The 21,224-nt window shown below is 34.8% G+C and overlaps 1 protein-coding gene and 1 long non-coding RNA gene across 2 annotated transcripts; one reads left to right on the top strand and one right to left on the bottom strand.

Moving 5' to 3' along the window:
- Positions 1 to 3,504: 3,504 nt before the first annotated feature.
- Positions 3,505 to 6,118, bottom strand: LOC140020984 (uncharacterized). The gene is made up of 2 exons (XR_011824944.1): positions 6,002 to 6,118; positions 3,505 to 3,775 (listed from the first exon to the last, which is right to left on the bottom strand). It is a non-coding gene; the product is annotated as an uncharacterized lncRNA (long non-coding RNA).
- A 9,014-nt stretch (positions 6,119 to 15,132) lies between these two features.
- Positions 15,133 to 15,660, top strand: LOC113718356 (abscisic acid receptor PYL4-like). The gene has a single exon (XM_027243266.1). It carries the CDS (start codon positions 15,133 to 15,135, stop codon positions 15,658 to 15,660), a length of 528 nt encoding a protein of 175 aa, XP_027099067.1.
- The last annotated feature ends 5,564 nt before the right edge of the window (positions 15,661 to 21,224 follow it).

Raw genomic sequence — 21,224 nt, 5'->3', positions numbered from 1 at the left:
ATATTTTCTCCTTGATTTTAGTCAATATTGCATTAATGGATGGACTCTACTTATATTTAGTAATCGGTGATAATTGTAAAGATCTAGAGCAAAAAGAAATTAAAAATGTAATTTTTAATGGAACTTCTATGCAAATTAGTATGGACCGTCAAAGTTTAACCTTGCATGTTTGGGAAATTTGGGATTTGGCACATGATCTCCAATTTTAAATTGAGGTCGCAATAATCAAAACTTTTGACCGAATGATAGTCTTCTACTTTTATTAGGATACTAATTTATCTATCTTTTACCACATCTTGAAAAAGATTGGTTAATTTTATTAGGATGTAGACTTTGTTTCGGAGTAGTAGTTGTAGCAGAGACAGGGAACGATGCAACAAAACATCATCGTTGTCACTCTTTTCTTTCGTGAAAAAGCCAAATTAACGCGAGACTTTTGCTTTTCTTGTCAGAAGAAATAAGAAACAATGTTTTACTTTTCTTTTCCTGTGGATTTCATCACATATTTGAAGAATGGCCGTGGAAATTACTTCTACTATTTCCCGTGCGATTTCTTCGGTGGAGATGAACTAAGCTTTTCATTCTAATCAAGAAATAACGGAGGATTTGATTCAACTAAAATTATGAGAACAAATTGATTACATTTATTTCTTTTATTTAGTGGTATTTATATGTTCCCTGGTTTAATTTCTTGTGCCTATTATGTTATTTGAATATCAAGGGTCCGGTATTTGAATTAACCTAATAACCTAAAACTAATTAGTGCAGTTAAATCTGTAATTGTTTAATTGCTTTAAACTAGTGATAATTAACATGATTGGATTTATGTTAGAGGAACATATGGGTTATTTAAAATAACTCATAACTCTCATAGCATGTTATTTGGTTAGAACATGATTTCTCTAATTGTTAAAGCAATTGAAAAATAGAACTCTAAGGTTGTACTTAGGGTTATTTCTTGATTAGAGCAGTGGTTAATGGTCGTACTTTAATCACCAATACAGTAAGAAGAAGTTGATTGCCATCACTTATTTGACAGTTATAACTTGTTTATCAGTGAGTAAATGAAATTATTATTGCATCAGTGATAAATTGAGTGAACCATCTCTGAAGTCATTTCTTGGCTAGAGTTTGTTTATTATTGATTCAATTTCAATTGATTATAATTTAGTCCTTTTACCTGAGTTGTTTAATATTCCCAATTTTATAAAAATTCCCTGTACTCTGGGCTCTAGAAGAAATGAAGTTTTTCTAGTCCGTGTAGATTCGACCTTGCTCACCGCTATATACAAAATTTATATTTTACTCGAGTAAGTATTTATTATTATACAGGCTCGACACATGTCACGACGAAACTCCATTTCCGCAAATCCTGTCTCATGTCCTTGATCACTTTTAATATGTAAAACCATATGCATGGTCCTAATTCAAAATAGTAAGGTATAGCATAGAACAACTCAATGGAAAGCTTATGATTTACCCATTAAAACACTAGGAAATTTTGCAAAAAATTAAAATTAAAAAAAAAACAACAAAACTTTGAACTATATGTTACTAGCTTTACCAAAATTTTTTGGAGCAAGTTTTGTCTAGAAAATTTAGTGTCATTTAATTAATTCAAATGTGCAATTTTTTGTTACCAATGCGTCTAAACATGTTATTATCTGAATCCATTAATTTTAAGTGCTGAATTGGGTTACCAAACAAGGCCTAATGCTTAACAATTCAACAACTTAACTTAATGGAATTCAAACTTCAAACTTCAGTTTTCAAATTTTAATTTTATCAAACGCACCTCTCTTTTACCCAAATTCTACCAAACAAAATTTTTCTACGTATTACCACCCTCACAATTCACAAAGTCATTTTAATAATTGAATCTATTAACTAATGTCAGTCGGTTTGGACCGTTGTGTGATATCAAAGGTGAAAAAAAAACCACATGTGTGCACAAAAATAAAACAAAAAAAAAAGGTGTAGATTTTTCTTTTGGAAAAACGGAGAATTGTAGTTTTAGTCTCCATTTTTAGCATATGTGCTAAATTAGTTTCTAATGTTCCGAAAAAAAATAAATTTGGTTCTCAAAGCTTTTGGTAGTAGGTACATTCAACAATGACTAAGGTCAAAATCTAATTACTGTTATTTAACAATTTTGATTTTGTACTTTTGGACCATAATGTTTGAAATTTTAATCATTTCAGTCGCTTAAGTTTTCAATAGTGATATTGAGGGTGTTAGGATAAATAAGATGCGAATTACAAGGCAATTGTCTTAAATGGGTACTTGCATTTCTAATTAAACTTTTTTATTTTTTACTTCATTTATTCATGCCACTAATGTCTCATATACTTCTTCCCTTTGGTATAATTGGTCTCAAATTTGGTTTTATATATGTGATTATTGTTTTATACTATTAGCAATTAACTGATGATTAACCCATAATGACTAAAAGCACTTCATATTAGTATTTATGTTTGCTAGCTTTTATAATTACAATTCCTAACTATAACAATTCAAGGCCTATATGCACAGGTCATTAGCATGAATGATAATAAATTTTATATTAATACTAGAATTTTCCTTTTTTTATTTTATATATTATGTATATATTGTCATTTGATTGTAACTTATTAAGAAAAAAAGCTCTTTAGTTCAGCAACGTTATTATGTTGATATAAAGCGTTTTTATGAAATTTGATAGGAATTTAGGATGACATTTGTCATATCTTTAGTTCAATTCACACCTTTTTTTTTTTATTTTAAAACCCCTAACTATAACAAGAAACTTAAGAGACCATATTGATTGAAACTTCAAACATTAGGGACTAAAAATGTAAAGTTAAAATCAGAAAATTTAGAGACCATATTTGTTTTGCTGATACATTAGAGACCAGTTGTGTTTCTCCCTTTGGAAAATTTTGAGAAGTAATAATAGAAAGATTTAAAATTCTTAAAGACATAAGTTTTGGCAAATTCACATATTGCTAATATCTAATAAAACACACATAATCAAAATTACCAAATTAACCTATCCAAGTAAGCAAGCCCCCACTCTAATCATCTAATCCCCAAATTCCCTTTCTTACTCATTTTGAAAGGGAAATGAATTAGCACAAAAATATGAGGCAATCCTTCTAGGACTATTAGTAGGGCCGAGTCATTGTCAACTCGGTTTCGAGAAAAAGTCTAATGAGCCTGACCTTTGATTGAGTTGGATTAAAATTGGGTCTAAACATTAGTCCCGAATTAAATGTAAGTAGAGTTTGGATCTTATTAGGGTCAAACACGATATAGGCTAGACCCTTTAATATGCATCTATCTATATAATCATATATAATATATTCATATTTTGATATATATGTGGCGGCCCCACCTCCCCCTAAGGCGAACCAGAGGGTTCGGCGAGTCGCCTGCCCAACTCTCGCCGGGACTCACTCATTCAATCATCTAACATCATCAAATATAATTCGTAAATAAACTTTACTTCTCGCATAAGCCAAGTACTTAAACAAACCGTACCATTCAACTTACTCATCCAAAAGTACAATTTCAAGCATCAAAGAAAATGTCTAACTTAAAATACTTAAATTCAACTTAATTTACAATTTAAAATTCCTAATCCAGGGCACAGAAGCACCACAGGATTCACATTTTCCCAAATACACAAAAGTCATCCAAAAGATACTAAAGTTTTCCCTAAGTATATATACAAAAGTGGGCATTCAAAATATAACATTTCTTTTCTAGTTCTCCAAGACTTCATGCAACTCAGAACCTGTCAAGGAAAACAAATTGAAAGGGATGAGCCAATAGCTCAGTGGTGTCTCGAAACATGCAATTCACATAGGGCAATTTAACAAGTACAAATGGACAAGTAAGCAATTAATAATTTAGGAAATCGAAGTAACATGACAAGAAAAGGATACGGGGCTCTCAGGAGCCAAAGTCCATGCGCTTGATCAGGAAATTTTTTAGTAGTTGACACTCCGTCAACTTTCACTACCTAACCTCCATGTAGAATATTTCCTACTCTACTTGTCTCCTAGCAACGACTTCCCCCTTATTTTCGGGCCCGACTCCAACACGAATTTTGCAAGCACTTTTACCAAGACGGCAGAGAGGTACCTCCCACTCTAATAGAGCGTGGTACGTGCATCCGTTTGGTTTATTTAGTCGACGAGACCACGCTCCAATCGACATTGCAACACTTGTACTTGTGGTATTTCACGCAATCACATAGCATATAACATTTCATGATATCTCTAGCAAGTATTTTTAACAAGTAGTTCAACTAGCAGTTAAACACGATTCATGCAAGAGACACTCACCTCAAGTGAAGAGTCTAGAATTGTAAAACTTTGATCGAGATTGTGCTCTTCACCAACTCCTAAAATCATACAAATATTTCACATAAATTTCCACTTTTGAGTTGGCGAATTTAACTCGAGTCAACTAGCATTTAATTTCACTCAAAAATCCCAAACTAGTATTAATCGTTTTCTCAAAGTGAAATCCACAAATTTCGAGTGAAATTAAATTTTGAGGTTTCTTTAAAACCAAAAACTTGCTAAATTCGTCAAATATTTCAATAACCAAGTTCTAGAGTCATATAAGCAATTAACACCACTTTGGTGTCACTGGTTGAGAAAAATCATATTTACCCATTTAGAGGAATTTTCCCCTTCTAATTTTCCCCAAAAATATCTTGGGAAATTCCTTTAAGAGGAAATCATATAAACCAAGTAAAAATAGTCGTTGGAATTTCTATAAAATAGAAACTCCTTAAGTTTGCCAAATTCCATTGACCAACTTGGTTCAAGGATTTTCATGAAGGCAAAAACTTGAGTTTTCAAGAAAATTTCCAAATTTGGCATATTTCTCGAAATAGGACATTTGGTCTAATAAAATTCAAGGTTATTAACTCGAAGTGGACCTAGTAACAAAGGTTAATGCTAGAAAATATTTTCGGGACAAATTTAGTCCACATTTAACCAAAACGAAATCCAAACGTCAAAAATCATTTCTAATTTCAAACAAAATTTCTGTTTTGGGTAGCCTCGTGAAGAATAAAATTTTGGTCCACTTTTTGGACGTAAACTCTACTAGATTTTTGTCCCAAATAGAGCTATACACACCCCTTAACTAAACACAAGTCAAATTGGGTTCATGTTAACGTGAAAATCATTTAACATGTCTCATGCAAAGCTGGAAAAATTTCCAAGTGCATTTGGTACAAGAAGTCCATTTTCTCTTCAATTTGTCCAAAACTTTTCAACTACCCAAAAGCTACATTTTTCCCCAAACAATACTACACATATTGGTAAACATGTATACAGCCCAAATAGTTCACAAATTTGTCGAAATCAACCCCCAAAAATTCGACCAAAATCTGGAAATTTCCAGAATTTTTCGGACAGCTCAAGGGCATTTTTCCCTTTGATTTTTCAATGAAATTTCCCACTGCACCAAAGCTGCATTTTCACCAAAACTGCTCTACACATATAGGTGAACATATACACGATTTAAATAGCTCAATAACTTCACAAAATCTAACTCAAAATTTCGGGTAAAAATGGAAGAAAAACAGGCCTGCTGGTTCGGTTTAGCAGAGCAGAATTTTCTCCTCTTTTTGCTCAACCATCTTCAACTTATAACTCATATTTTAAGTCCATAACAATCACAACTAATTAGTCTAACCTCCCAACAAGCAATCCAGTTCATTACCTAAGCAAAAATTGCAAAACAATAACCGGTAACAAAGCTGGAAAATTGATCCCTCATCCAGCCAGCACCCCATTTTCATTCTTAAAATTTCCCAAACATTTACCCACCACAAAACACACATATAAACACATAAAACACCTCTAACTTCATCAATCATTAGCTTAGAGGATCAGCAACCCAACATGTTTCACCAAGACAAGCTAAAACTTCAAGAACCAAAAGCTGCAACAAATCTGAAATTTTGGCTAAGGGGGTGAAGCGGAAGTTTTAGGATTACCTTTGGTGGTTGTTTACTAGCTAAATGAAGTGCCTAGTTCCCCAAGTTCGCTCCTAGAATCACTGAGGTCAGTCGGCACCCCTTGCACTCTGTTTTTCTCTCGGTCTGACCACCCACAGCAGCAACCCAGCAGCAAACGTTAAGGTGAAGAGAAGCTTGGGTCAGGGGTTTTTTGAGTCAGCTTGGAAGGTTCTGTGGTTGGAGGAAAGAAAAATGGCAGCTGGTTTCTCCTTCTCCCCTGGTCCGACGCAACGCCGACAGTAGCAGCAGCGATCTTCCTCCTCCTTGCTTGGTCGAGACAGCAGCCAAGAATGGAGGTGGAAGCTGGAAATGGAAGCTTGAAGATTGGGGTGTGAATGGCTGAGGATGGAAGGCTGTTAGAAGCTTGGAATGGCAGCGGTCTCTGCTTCTTCTTGCACCAGAGGAACGAGCTTGAAGAGAAGAGAAACGGCTGGTAGTTGGTGATAAGATGGGTTGAAAATGAAGGTAAGCTAGAGGTATAGGTTTGAAGACTTTTTGGGCATGCCATTAATGGTGACAATTTTGAATTTGAATCGCGTTTAAGCGCGAAAATTTTATCTACTGGTAGGAATTCCCCATTTAACACATCCTCAGCTTAGTTGTACATTTTTATAACCTCTACATATCCTACATTTCAACTTAGGGCTACATTGCGCGTCAGTGCGCAAAAATTTACCCTAATGCTTAGTCGAACGCGAACCGTCAAATAAATTTTTAAAAATTCATGTAAATTAAAATATAACATTTATATAAGTGAAAACATCATTAATAATATAAATACACATTTTTAAATATAAATTCATATTATTTAATAATTCTCAAAGCTTAAATAATATTTATTTTAATTTTCAGAAATTAATGAAATTTTGAGACCCTCACAATATATATATAATTATATATCTAAATATATAATACTAATACTTATGAGTTATTTGTCAAAATATATATAAGGAATATTAAATATATAAAATAATTTCAAAAGAATTAGAAGGACAAATCTTAGTATGAGCAAATTGAGGACCTTTGAAGATGTATTGACTGTTGATAATGTTTTATTACTATTTTTCATGTATATTGAATTAATTGGATATATGATTGTTGAAAAATTCTTGGTTTTATATACTTTTTATTGAACTGTTACTGGTTCCTATATAGTTTTAATTCTGTGGTTCTGTGGATATTAAATTAGTTTAAAACTTAAAAATTATAGTAATTATATTAAGGAAATTAAGGAGTTTTAAGTGAGCTTGAGTTAGTCAGAATTAAACTTATAATCCGAATATTTTGTGAGTTAAGCATGAGTTTCATATTTATCACTTCAAATCTCATAATTCGAAATCCAAAAGTGGTACTAACTATATGAGCCGAATCTGAGTTTGTTAAATCTCACTTCAGATGGCTCAATTGACAGGCCTAAATCCTTCCGTTTTTTATTTAAATGAAATTAAATTTAAACCTATAGTTTAGTACTCGTATTCTTTTGTACCCAAACTGCCTTTTGACCTTTGAAATAAATTACCGAAAATACTACAAGTTACCTTCACCTTGATTAGAATTATGTCAAGTAATCATGAGAGTCAAGTCACATAATCGATTTTGTTGTCTAGGTTCTATTTTTCTTTTTTATTTTTTTATTCTAACTGCAAAAAAGGTTCCTAATCGCAATACTACTATGATTGATCATGGAAGTATATTGTTTGGATTGCATTTTCTGGAAGGGTATATTGTAACACCTTTTTAGATGTGATTTATATGAAGTAAAAAGATCATTGAAAAAATGTATCAAGGGAATATTTCCAAAATATATGAGATTTTTGTCCAGAGAATGGCAATCCCAAAAAGCCAGTATATTGGCATACTACTACAAATTGACTTCTTTTCTACAAATATATTATTTTTATAACTTAAACTATCCCAAAAATAGATCTCTAATCAAAATATTGAATTGTTATGTTCAAACTTGTAACATATATGCTTGTAATAAAACAAGAAAAAAATGAAAAAGTTCAATATTTAAAAGTAGGGTAAAATATAAAAAACTCCCCAGTCGTTAAGCTAACCTACAGAAAAGTCCCTTATGATTTCAAATCATAAATTTTGACCTCTCATGGTTTGAACTAATTTGAGATAGTAATGGAAATCGTCAAAACTAGCGGAGGTAGATGATAGGTGCCGAACCTGTGCAATAATAAATACCTACTCAAGAAAATTACAAATTTTGTATATAGCGGTGAGTAGGGTTGAATCCACAGGGACTGGGAATAATTCGTTTCTTCTAGAGTTCAGAGTATGGGGGGTTTTTGATGGGAGGAAAATAAAAATAAAAATAAAACAAACAAAATTCAAAACTAACTCACAAAGCACAATTTACTAAAAATAGCAATTAATAAAAGTTCTACCCAAAAGATCAACTGCTCAGGCACGGTCCAATTAAATGCTCATCGATGCAAAGATATTTCATCCATTTATCACTAGGTTGGTTATAGCTATCAACAAGCTCTGACAGCCAATTTTTCCTTACCTTTTCGACAGCCAAGGTACGACCGTTGACTGCTTCTTTAACCAGAAAGCAACCCTAGGTACGACCATAGGAATTTAATTATCCAGTTGCATTAAAACTAGAAAAATCCAACCCTAATCAATAAACACGCTAAGAGGGTTTATTTAAATTAGATCCTGCGCTTCCCCAACATAAAGCCAATTATGGTGGTTGTCACTAATTATCAACTAAACGAACAATTACAGATTCAATTTAGTTAATGAGACAGTAGGCTATTAAATTAAATTAAATACCCGGCCGTTGATATTCAATTAATAAAATACCCATGAACAATTAATTCAGGAAACGCACGAATAGCAACAAATTGAAAAAAGTAATGAAAGTTTGATTAGATCTCACAGATGTTATGGACCGTGCCTTCGCGTTAACCTTTGGGTAGAGGAGAAATTTAGTCGCTCCTCATCGTATCAATTTTGCGTGGGTTGGTTGATTTCATCCGCACAATCATCAGCGAAATTGGAACGATGGAGTAATGACGAAAGAAAGAAAAGAAAACGTCTTCCTTGTCTCTGCGTTAATGTTCGTACTGAAACCGAAGTACAATGTAAAAGCCAACGAAAATTGTACAGAGCCAAAGTCAAAGCAAAAGAGTCAAAAACGTGAACGCCAAAAAGCAAGAGAAGAGTCTACAACGTCTGACGGCTAGGGAAAAAGAAAACTAAAGCTATCTAATTCCTAATACGTGAATCTGGCTTTCTTTTGCCTTTTGTAACCGCCGCTAGCCAAAGCAATTAGGAGCAGGACTTGTTTATGGGTTTTAATCCCACGCATCTGGTCCACGTGGTCTTGGATCCTTAATTGGTTCTCCTGCTGTTACCAAGCTTGAGGGTCCGGCTTTTGGGTATCCTTCTAGAGTTTCTGGCGTGGGCACGTTATGAGATAGAGAGTCTTTTGAAAATTTGTTTCGCGAAAGCACTTTTCACACCAACCACCTACACTTTACACAAATATCAAATATGAGCAAAATATCAATTCTTAGCACCATGAAATGCCAAAATTAGGACAGAATAGTAGTGTAAAACGTGCTCAATAATTGCTTTATCAAATCCCCTCACACCTAAACAATGCTTGTCCTCAAGCATTCCAAACTCAGAAGTACAACCAAGAGAGCAGAGGGCATGCAGTACTCTACACTAACACAAGCGTCTCAGATCCCTGACAATGTCGCCAAAATTAGAACATACTGGACTGGTGGTAATCCGAAGAATATAAACAGTAATACTCGTCATCTTCACGAAAATGTATGAATACTAGGACGCTCAAATCAATATCAGGGAATGGCATTACCATAGGCTTGCACATTTATCACATCTCCACCACTCAAAGGTGAACTAAATACACAAATCAAAGGGACTTTAAGAGGGTTGTAATGGGGCTTAGGTAAAAGGTGGGACAAAAAGGTAAGGATAGGGTGTAATGTGTCAAGAGAATGTCCAATATCCACTAGATAACCACAACGCTTTACCTGGGAAATTTCACAAGTAAGGCATTTCCATTTGCTATTCCCACTGTGCCAGTGTCGATTTTTTTTTTTTTTTTTGCAAGCAAGCGGCTCGCAAGGCGTGGGCATGCCTTGTGAGCTAGAGTTTTCTGTTCACCAACTTGTGAGCCAGAGTCTGCTGTTCACCATCTTATTGACAATTTCTCCCCCTTTTTTTTTTCTTCTTTTCTTCTTCTCTTTTTTTTTTTTTAATTTTGGAGAGGATGTCTAGCAAGGCGTGGGCACGCCCTGGAAGACAGAGTCTTCTGCTCACCAGTTTTTTTTTTTTTTTTGCCGATTTCTCCCCTTTTTGTTCTAGATACACAGAAACGGCCCCACACAAATTCTACTCTAACAACACTTGCGACCCTAGATTTATTTGCCTTGCACAAACAATGAATTTCAGACATTCCTTAACGACACAAGGGTGAACAAGAAAGTCTAAAAAGGTTCTAGGTTATCAGACATAGCTAACAAACAAAGGAGGGATAAAAGCTCAAAATGGTTTACTATTGGGAGACAAAATGAAGGCATGGTTTGTAGAAAGTCAAAGAAGATTAAATTCTAAATGCCCTTATCATTTCAAATACATCCAGTTCAACAAAATGTGGTCTCGACATGTACAAATAGCAAGTTCTAGAATGCCGATACCATGCATGATACCCACTCAATCAAACAAAAATAGAGCAAACAAGAATAATGTGCTCATATAAGCTAGGCTCAAAAGATCCCAAAAGTTTCAAGAATAGGTCAAGTCCAGCGTATTCAACACTCAACAACACTGCCAAGGGAAAACAAAATGCATAGCTAGTATATTTACCCACATACCCATGCACTTTGATTGTGTCATTCATCACAGCAACATGCTCCAGCATTAACAAGCATAGAAATAAACAAAAAGCCGACTAACTACAATGTTTTCATTTTTTTTTCATTTTTTCCCATTTTTTTGTTTTTTCTTTTTTTTCTCTTTTTTTTAGAGTAACAAAGCAAAAAAGAATAATGGAAGCCACTCCCCCACACCTAAAATCTACATTGTCCTCAATGTAGAAAAGACAAATGAAGTATTAGGAGAAAGAAAAGAAACTTTCCTGACCACCGGGAAGGGAAAGCGAGACACTAAGGCGGAGGAGGGTGAGGCGGCTGCGTGCACAAGGTGGTGTGGTGGCGGCGGACGCAAGGTGGAGTGGCGGCGACGGACGCAACACGAATAGGAAGGAGAAGACGTCAATTCCAAAACTTCATTCCTTAGGTGTGACGACCTAGCGTGGGCATGTCTAACTGCTAGCTTCCTGCCACAAAATAACAACCCACTAAATGACACTAACACTTAACAAAAACTTCAAAAATATAAGAAAACTAAAACAAAAGAAGCCTTGGGTTGCCTCCCAAGCAGCGCCTTTTTTTAATGTCTTTGGCTAGACATCGTTATATTTATTCACGGAGGATAGAATCGTGTAGTTCGTTTTAGTGCTTCATCTTTTATGTAATCCTGATAGCCCTCGTAAATAGAGTAATTCTTGAGTCCACGAGCTACGATCTTCCATGGATTAGTAGATGGCGCCAAACAAACAAGTGATGACTTTAAATCTTCACTCACTCCTCCATCACGAGCACTTATTGGTTCGAGATATTTTGCCATCGTAACTCTTAATTTATTCCTGTCATGAAATTTAAAATCTTCTGGTATAATAAAATCAATTTCACTAACAGGAATTGAAGAATAAGAGTTAGAAAAATATTGATTAAGGAATGGAGGAGATGTCACCGCATTTGGAGATTGTTCACTAGATTCATTCATTTGAACAATTTGATATTGGGGTCTCATGTCTTGTACTTCAACTTTCTTTTCAACTGCATCTTTAGATCCTTCTTCTTGAGATCCTCGCAGTACCATGTCATTTGTCAGGATAATTGCACTCTCATCTTTCTCATGGTCGATAATAGTCGGTGAGGGCAATTCTTCATAAACTGGAGAAATCAATTTGCTCATTTTAGATGCCCATTCGCGCCTTCCTTCTTTCATCTCTTTATTCATCCTTTATGTCTCCTGTTGAAGTTGATGTACCTCCTGTTGAATTTGATGTGTTAGTAGCTATTAATTCAACTATTTCTTCAAGAGACATACCTGACATGGATCACGGTTCTTGAGACTCTAGCTGTTGAAAATCTATTGGCCTTTGTTGATAATTAAAATTGGAATCATCCCACCATTCTTGCTCATACCCGTTTGAATAAGGGTCATACCACGTTTGATATTGAGGTGAAAAATCTCCAAAAGTATCTATTGGAGCACCTAGACCATCTTGAAATGCAGGGCATCTGTCGATTGAATGATTTGAGGCAAAATAAGTTCCACAATTTGCAGCAGCCCATTGATCATTAGAAAAAGCACAAACCTCATAACCCTTTCTAGAAATAAAATCCAGTCTATCACCAAAATACGGAATGTTAGCAGCCATAAACTATATATATATAAAAAAATATAAGAGAAAAAATAAAAAAAAAAGAAAAAAATGAATTCAAAAAGAAACAAATTAATCACGCGGGTGACCCGGGTTCGTTCCCCGACAACTGCGCCAAAAATTGACAGGTGCCGAACCTGTGCAATAATAAATACCTACTCAAGAAAATTACAAATTTTGTATATAGCGGTGAGTAGGGTCGAATCCACAGGGATTGGGAATAATTCGTTTCTTATAGAGTTCAGAGTATGGGGGGTTTTTGATGGGAGGAAAATAAAAATAAAAATAAAACAAACAAAATTCAAAACTAACTCACAAAGCACAATTTACTAAAAATAGCAATTAATAAAAGTTCTACCCAAAAGATCAACTGCTCAGGCACGGCCCAATTAAATGCTCATCGATGCAAAGATATTTCATCCATTTATCACTAGGTTGGTTATAGCTATCAACAAGCTCTGACAGCCAATTTTTCCTTACCTTTTCGACAGCCAAGGTACGACCGTTGACTGCTTCTCTAACCAGAAAATAACCCTAGGTATGACCATAGGAATTTAATTATCCAGTTGCATTAAAACTAGAAAAACCCAACTCTAATCAATAAACACGCTAAGAGGGTTTATTTAAATTAGATCCTGCGCTTCCCCAACATAAAGCCAATTATGGTGGTTGTCACTAATTATCAACTAAACGAACAACTACAGATTCAATTTAGTTAATGAGACAGTAGGCTATTAAATTAAATTAAATACCCGGCCGTTGATATTCAATTAATAAAATACCCATGAACAATTAATTCAGGAAACGCACGAATAGCAACAAATTGGAAAAAGTAATGACAGTTTGATTAGATCTCACAGATGCTATGGACCGCGCCTTCGCGTTAACCTTTGGGTAGAGGAGAAACCTAGCCGCTCCTCATCGTATCAATTTTGCGTGGGTTGGTTGATTTCATCCGCACAATCATCAGCGAAATTGGAACGATGGAGTAATGACGAAAGAAAGAAAAGAAAACGTCTTCCTTGTCTCTGTGTTAATGTTCGTACTGAAGCCGAAGTACAACGCAAAAGCCAACAAAAATTGTACAGAGCCAAAGCCAAAGCAAAAGAGTCAAAAACGTGAAAGCCAAAAAGCAAGAGAAGAGTCTACAACGTCTGACGTTCTAGGGAAAAAGAAAACTAAAGCTATCTAATTCCTAATACGTGAATCTGGCTTTCTTTTGCCTTTTGTAGCCGCCGCCAGCCAAAGCAATTAGGAGCGGGACTTGTTTATGGGTTTTAATCCCACGCATCTGGTCCACGTGGTCCTGGGTCCTTAATTGGTTCTCCTGCTGTTACCAAGCTTGAAGGTCCGGCTTTTGGGTATCCTTCTAGAGTTTCTGGCGTGGGCACGCCATGAGATAGAGAGTCTTCTGAAAATTTGTCTCGCGAGAGCACTTTTCACACCAACCACCTACACTTTACACAAATATCAAATATGAGCAAAATATCAATTCTTAGCACCATGAAATGCCAAAATTAGGACAGAATAGTAGTGTAAAACGTGCTCAATAATTGCTTTATCAGTAGACGAAACGACACAATTACCCTAATGTATATAAGCAATAAAAGACTTTCTAACAACCATCCTATTAAGCAAACTCACGGAAAAGCTCCCTGTGATTAAACCAATCAGTGGAAAAAACCCCCCATGGTTACATGTAATTTTGATTTATTTATTTTGTGCATAGGAATAAGATAAGCTGTATTTGGAAGTTTCTAGTTATTTATTTATGTATAGAAATAAGATGAGTTTTATTTGAGAATTTTCATTTATTTATTTTATATATAGAAATAAAGATGAGTTATATTGGGAGTTTTTTTGAAAATTTTATGAGTTCTAAAGTGTTTAATAGGTATATCAACTAAAAATTCGAACTTAAAAAATTATTTTTCATGTCAAGCAACCTCAAACTCATTAATTCAAATGATTTTTGCCGATTTTCACATTAATTCAAACCATGAGATTTGGATTGTATGATTTGAAACTATAAGGGTATTTTTGTAGGTTTGATTAATCATGGTAAGGGAAGGGGAGGGGGGCTTTTCTATATTATAACTCTAGGAGTATAATATGAATATCAATTGAAAATTTATTTATTTCTAGTATAAATACTCGCAAAAGAAGCACGTGTATTTCAAACCCGTTAATTCAAACGATTTCCATCACTTTTTTAAATTAGTTCAAACCATAAGTTACCGGAGTGTATGCTTAGAAACTACAGGGGTTTTTTTGTATGTTCACTTAACCTTAAGGGGCTTTTCTATATTTTATCCAATTGTTAATGGTGTAATTCGATCAACCCAAATTTAGCAGAACGGATGGTTCGCCAGCCAGCCTGCCACTGCCACCTGATATCCAATCCTTTTCCACATAGGAAATCATAATCCTAATCCTTCCTTATTTTGGCAATAATCCTTCTCCTCTTAGGAATTGGAGCAATTTCTCCAACGCCTATAAAAACACAGTCACTATTCTTCTAACTTCCTCACAGAAGAGAAACTCCTTCATCGTTTTCATTGAAGAAATTGTTAAAAAATTTCCTCCCACGCCCCCTTCCACAACCATGGTTTTTCAGCTTCCCCCAACCGTTTCCAGCGACCACAACCCTGTTTTGCAGCCGAACGAATGTTCATCTACTTTGTTCCAAACTATCGCAGCTCCTGCCTTCGTCGTTTGGGCTCTGGTTTCCGACTTTGAAAATCCTCAACGCTACAAGCCGTTCGTGAGATCCTTCAGAATCATAGATGGCCAGGTGAACCAAGTCGGATGCTTACGCCGTGTGGATGTCACGTCAGGACTTCCAGCCTCCTATAGCATCGAGCGGCTGGAGATTCTTGATCATGATCAGCGCATCTTCGGGTTCAGCATTGTCAGCGGCGACCACCGGTTGTCGAACTATCGCTCGATCATGAGCCTACACCCCAATGGCGGCGATGAGACGGTGGTTGTGGAGACGTACGTGATTGATGCGGCCGAGGCCAACACGAAAGAAGAGATGTGTACCTTTGTGGATACGATCGTGAAACTGAACTTGAGGACCTTTTCCAGAGTTGCTGAGGATTTGGCGGGCAAAGCGCAACAACAGGTTTGAAAATTTCAATTTGTTTCGCTGGTTTTTTTGTTTATTAGCTAGGAAGAGAATTAGAAATTTCAAAAAACAATGAAAAAACAAAAAAGACAAAAAATAAAAAAAATAAAAAAAGATTTTGGTTTCCTCTTTTTTATCCCTTTTTTATTTGCTAAAAAAAATTGAAAAAAAATCAAAAAATCCAAAAAAGCAAAAAAGATTTTGGCTTCTTTTTTTTCGTTTACTTTTCTTTGGTAGGAAAAGATTTTTCAAAAAAAATTGAAAAATCAAAAAAGTGAAAAAATATTTTCGTTTCTTTTTTTTTTTATATGCAGCAAAGAACAAAAAAATTGAAAAAAAAAGACCAAAAAAAATCCAAAAAAGCACAAAACTATTTTGGCTTCTTTTTTTTTGTTTACTTTTCTTTGGTAGGAAAAGAATTTTAAAAAAAATTGAAAAATAAAAAAAGTGAAAAACGATTTTCGTTTCTTTTTTTCTTTTTTATTTGCAAGCAAAAAACAAAAAACATTGACAAAAACAAAAAAATCCAAAAAAGCCCAAAAATATTTTGGTTTCTTTTTTTTTGTTTACTTTTTTTAGTAGAAAAAGCATTTTTTAAAAAATTGAAAAATAAAAAAAATGAAAAAGATTTTCGTTTCTTTTTTTCTTTTTTATTTGCAAGCAAAAAACAAAAAACATTGACAAAAACAAAAAAAAATAAAAAAATCCATAAATCCAAAAAAGTACAAAAATATTTTGGTTTCTTTTTTCTTTTCTTTACTTTTTTTAGTAGAAAAAACATTTTAAAAAAAATATTTTGGTTTCTTTTTTCTTTTCTTTACTTTTTTTAGTAGAAAAAGCATTTTAAAAAATTTGAAAAATCAAAAAAGTGAAAAATATTTCCGTTTCTTTTTTTCTTTTTTATTTGCAAGCAAAGAACAAAAAACAAAATTTGAAAAATGATCATGGTTTCCTTTTTACTTTTTTATTTGCATGTAAAGAACGAAAAATTGAAAAAACAAAAAAATCCAAAAAACTAAAGGATTTTGGTTTCTTTATTCCTTTACTTTTTTATTAGTAGGGAATGAATTTTTTTTTAAAATGAAAAAAGGCATTGAATGTCTTTTTTTTCCCCAATAATAGAAAATTCGCTTAGCTCTACCTAACACATATCTTTCAACTATGCATGAGGTGTTATTGTTTTCAAAAGGAAAAAAAGGTAATGCATAATTTTAAATCTGCCGCTTTAATGTCTCATAAATACTCTACACGATCAATACTGAAATTTCTGTCCTTTTGTTAATTAAACAGCACTTGATTCTTTTTTGCCCTATTTAGCCTGCCTATAAACGCTATCTTCTTAACTTTTTAACTGTTTGTGAACATTTTAATAGCTACTGATGATCACTTGAGTTCCTATTAGTATGTCCAAGTGCGTTCCCTATAAATGTGCCTAAATAGCAGAGGTGAAAATGATAGGTACTTCCACGTTCAAGCATCAAAGTTAGCTATATTTGGGAATCTGTCTAAAGCTACTTCACACACCTTTGCACTTATAACAACTAGCCCTGTAATTGTGTTATAATGCGACGGTGTAGCTTTTGATGTGAACGAAATACTAATTGGCCTCTTTCCATTTCTGCCTTGGCTTAGAAACTGAAAGAAGTATGAGTTAAAACTTGAAGTCTGCGCCTAGTGATTGGAGTTGACATCTTAATATACTTAATAAGTTGGTGAGGCGATAAAGCAATCAGGGGCAGGTTAGTGCCATGTATCTGTTGTGGTTCCCTGTTCGGTTGTTGCAGAGTAAGCCAAGTCGGGAGTCTCGCTATACCAAATAATAAGTGAGGGTGCAGTTGTGGTTCCCATGCCAAACATCTCCTGAGTGAGCCAGTTGGAATCTCAGGAGACCTAAAACTGAATAAGTACAAAAAGAGCACAAAATAGCACCAAAAAAAAGGGTGCTTCTGAAAAAAATTGGGATTGCAATTGCCACAACAGGGACAGCTTTGCAGTCGAAAAACAAAATCTATTAACAAGCTGCAGCCAAGTCCTTGCACTCACACAGCGAGGGACAATGGGGGGAACCCCACCGCAACTATAGTGCAGACCAACCATTGTCGTTACCATTGTTAACGCCCTGGTTTTGGTGAGCAATCCTAGATCTCACTTGGACCTTCGACTTTTAGGTATATTGGGGTTTTAAACCAAAAAACTTGGTTTCGGATGGAAAGTTGAGACGAGTCTTTTGGACGTTTTTAACCCAACTCCTGTGACCACACCATCTTTTTTTAATATAATTGTCATATGGGCCAGTTAGTGCTGAATTCATATCAAATTGTTATGCTCGAACAAATTCCCTTTACTAGGTTAGATGACATTTCATCCCTCACATATGCTGAAGACTGGGAATTAACCAATTACTGCTATTTGATACAGCCTGCTCTACATGTTTTTGAGTAGGAGTACTCGTCAATTTTTCCTCGCATTCAATGGCATAGGGGGTATTCATTGTCCAAGGTGACTTGTCTATGATCGCGAAGAGATGGCTTATCATGCTTGGCACTTGAGACATGAAGTTTTTTAACTCCACCTGTGTTGACACAATACATCACACAGCCGGTCCCAAGTCCGGATGAAGGAGGAGGGATTTTTTTTTTATGCTTTAGAAGGCAGCTCTTAGCGTATGTTCTCAAAATCCTTCTGTGCAGATTATCTATGAAAGGTTGGTGAATGAGAGTTTTTTTGTTTCATTCTTCTTGGTAGTGCTGAATTTCTGGTCTTCATTTCATAGTTGATCTGGGTTTTAGCATCTATCCCGGATTATGATCCAATCACATTTCTTTCATTCTTTTACTTTGCTTTGTTTTACAACCGCACTTTACTTTTTCAGAGTTTGTATACTTGTTCACATAAATCTGTTATGTGTTAGAGCAGCTAATGAACTGCTTTTACTGTAAGTAATCAACATGCACTAGTACGTTTGGCATTGGAAATTGACAGGAACTTTTAAGCTGGTTCTCTTCTGTTCATTGAATCACCTGAATTGTGTTGGCATATGTTCTTAAGCTCACTCTCTGCTGTTGCAAAGGTAATGAACTTTGTTTTACCTCATGCTGATCTTTCATACATGTGTAGTTTATATCGGCAAAATATGATACGGAAAAAAGGTTACGCTACTGATACTTCAGACACAAGTTGTACTATTTGGTGTGGCCGAAGTCTGTAGAGTGGTTTTCATATCTTGAATTTCTTTCCCAAATTCGTGTGCTAGGTAGATTTGCAGCACCATTTTAGTTAGAATAGATGTTTAGGGCAAAGTGATGCTGATTACTTTTTAATTTTACAATTCTTGGTAGGGATAATTCTACGGGATCAGTCTAATGCAATTTTGTATTGTTACAGTTTAGTTAAATGATCAAGCTTTTATATAACTCGTGGGCTCACATATGGATTTGAAGTCCTGTGTAGCTTAGAAACTCTGTGAGTGGAAAGGATGTCTTTCAGGCAATGTGATTGATTAGAAACTCTGTTGGTGATAGCCTGCAGACGTGGTTACAACAGTTCAAATTTTCCTCAATGCAAACAGGGTATGTGATATAAGATCAAAACTCTCATTCAACTACTTGCAGAAGATTTATATGTTTCTAGGCATTGTTTCGGTGCTGGCCATGGCCGAATTCAAAGAGAGGAGTGTGATTCCTTAGAACTCTACCCAGATTCAGGAAAAGAAAATATGGTAAATCAGGTCTTAATGCTCATTGGTCTCAAGTACTGAAAAATGTTCACAGATATATATATATCTATATATACACATATATAGGCTCAAGCTTATGGGCCATTCCTTGACCAGTACATAAACTGATTATTGTATACCAAACCATATTGCAGATTGAAGGGGGCAAGACTTTGTTGTTCAAACCATCAGCTTGATCTACTAGCTAGTAGCTCATTTTCAAACCTGCACTGAGAGTTTTCATTTAGTCCAAAACTGAGCCCCTTTTTAGTACAAGTACACATAAATGTCATATGCCAATGTTCATATGCCCAAAAAAGTTGCAATATTGGGCAAAAAACTGACATTTTCCTGCTCGAATAGTCCCAAAAAAGTTCATATGCCAATGTCACAAATCTCATGCATAAAATGCAGGTTTTAAAAGAACTATTTGACCAAATAAACTATTTAAATACTTAGAACACTTGTAACAAACATAGGATTCATTACTCTAACAAAATGTTCAGTCTAGCTGCAATATTGGGCCAAACTATATATAAATATAACCAAACATTACGAGATTTTCCAATGACTACTTCTTTAATAACTTCTTGGAAGAAGAACAGTGAAACCAACAGATACTCCAAAGAGGAGGATGAGCAGGACAGTGAAGTTGACCATCAATGCTTCTTGCCCTCTTCCTAAGCCCGTGAAGGTGAATTTCTCAATCAAGCCGGTCACAACACTCAATATTGGCATGAAAAATATAACCATGCCAAGCAGGACATGCCATGATGCAAAATTTGCTCTAGTCGTGGAGTCTCTGGCTCAGAACCAAAAGGTAAAGAAGCCAAACAGCCACTGACAAAAAAAGTTCAGAATCTTCCATTATATTCTGGCTCTAGTTGTTTTAATAAACTCGTTCTTATTTTTTCAAGCATACAAGTCGCATTACCTGTTCTTACAGACAAATCCCCACCCCCTTCATTTTCTTTGTAGATTTGCAGGTCATCATACATGTTAATTTGCATTATCTGTATGAGCATGTGTATAAACTAAAATACCAGACTTAAACATGTTAATTTGCATTATCTGCAAGCAGGTTTCCCATTGAGATAGTTCAGAAAAATGAAATTGGATGAATCAATCAGATAATCTATAAACAAAAAAAAAGGATGGTGAAGAAATATCATGCATGCTGATTCTGCACAAGTTCAGTAGCATAAGTATATGAAAGCCATAGGTTACTGTCTTCAGGAATTACATTTCATTAAACTGCAATTTCTCTGCTAACAATCATATCAAACAATTATGTCAGAATTGCTCCCAAAATCGAGTATTCTGCCCCTAGACCATCTATTGTACAATCAATTTCTGATTATCCTTGTGCTAATTGTCATTTTTTAACCAAGATTTCATAAACTAATACAGCTATCAAGATAGAACCGGGTTAGCAAAAAAGTTGTAGAAAGAAGCATTCTTCTAAGATCAAAAGTGCTAAAAGTCAATCAAATTTTGTAAAAACTTAATGAAAAGAAAAAAGTAAGGAAAGACAATAGATCACCACCAGCAAGAAAACAGTTTACATAGAATAGCCAGCAAGAAAAGATTATCTATATTTGACACATAATTCTCTTATCTCCATAGGAGGATTCAGAGGGATTCTCATCTTTAGAAGTCAATAGTTCGATTGGTCGCAGATGTTTCTGTTCTCATGGAATTGTTCAGGTTTCAATCAGCAATCAGGATATAAAAGTCTTCTATACTTGCAACTGATGGAAGTAGACGAATACAGATAGTTATTGATGCATATGAAATAACATGAGATTTGGAGAATATGCAAGGTTGTCCATTGTAGGAGTGATGTATCAGA

Source organism: Coffea arabica, chromosome 11e (assembly GCF_036785885.1).
Source record: "Coffea arabica cultivar ET-39 chromosome 11e, Coffea Arabica ET-39 HiFi, whole genome shotgun sequence".
Taxonomy (NCBI): domain Eukaryota; kingdom Viridiplantae; phylum Streptophyta; class Magnoliopsida; order Gentianales; family Rubiaceae; genus Coffea; species Coffea arabica.
The sequence above is the reverse complement of the archived record's forward strand: the minus strand, read 5'-3'. Positions and strand labels throughout refer to the sequence as shown.

What these genes read in the sequence shown, in the direction of transcription:
- LOC113718356 (XM_027243266.1), top strand. Translation starts at nt 15,133, where the DNA reads ATGGTTTTTCAGCTTCCCCCAACCGTTTCCAGCGACCACAACCCTGTT.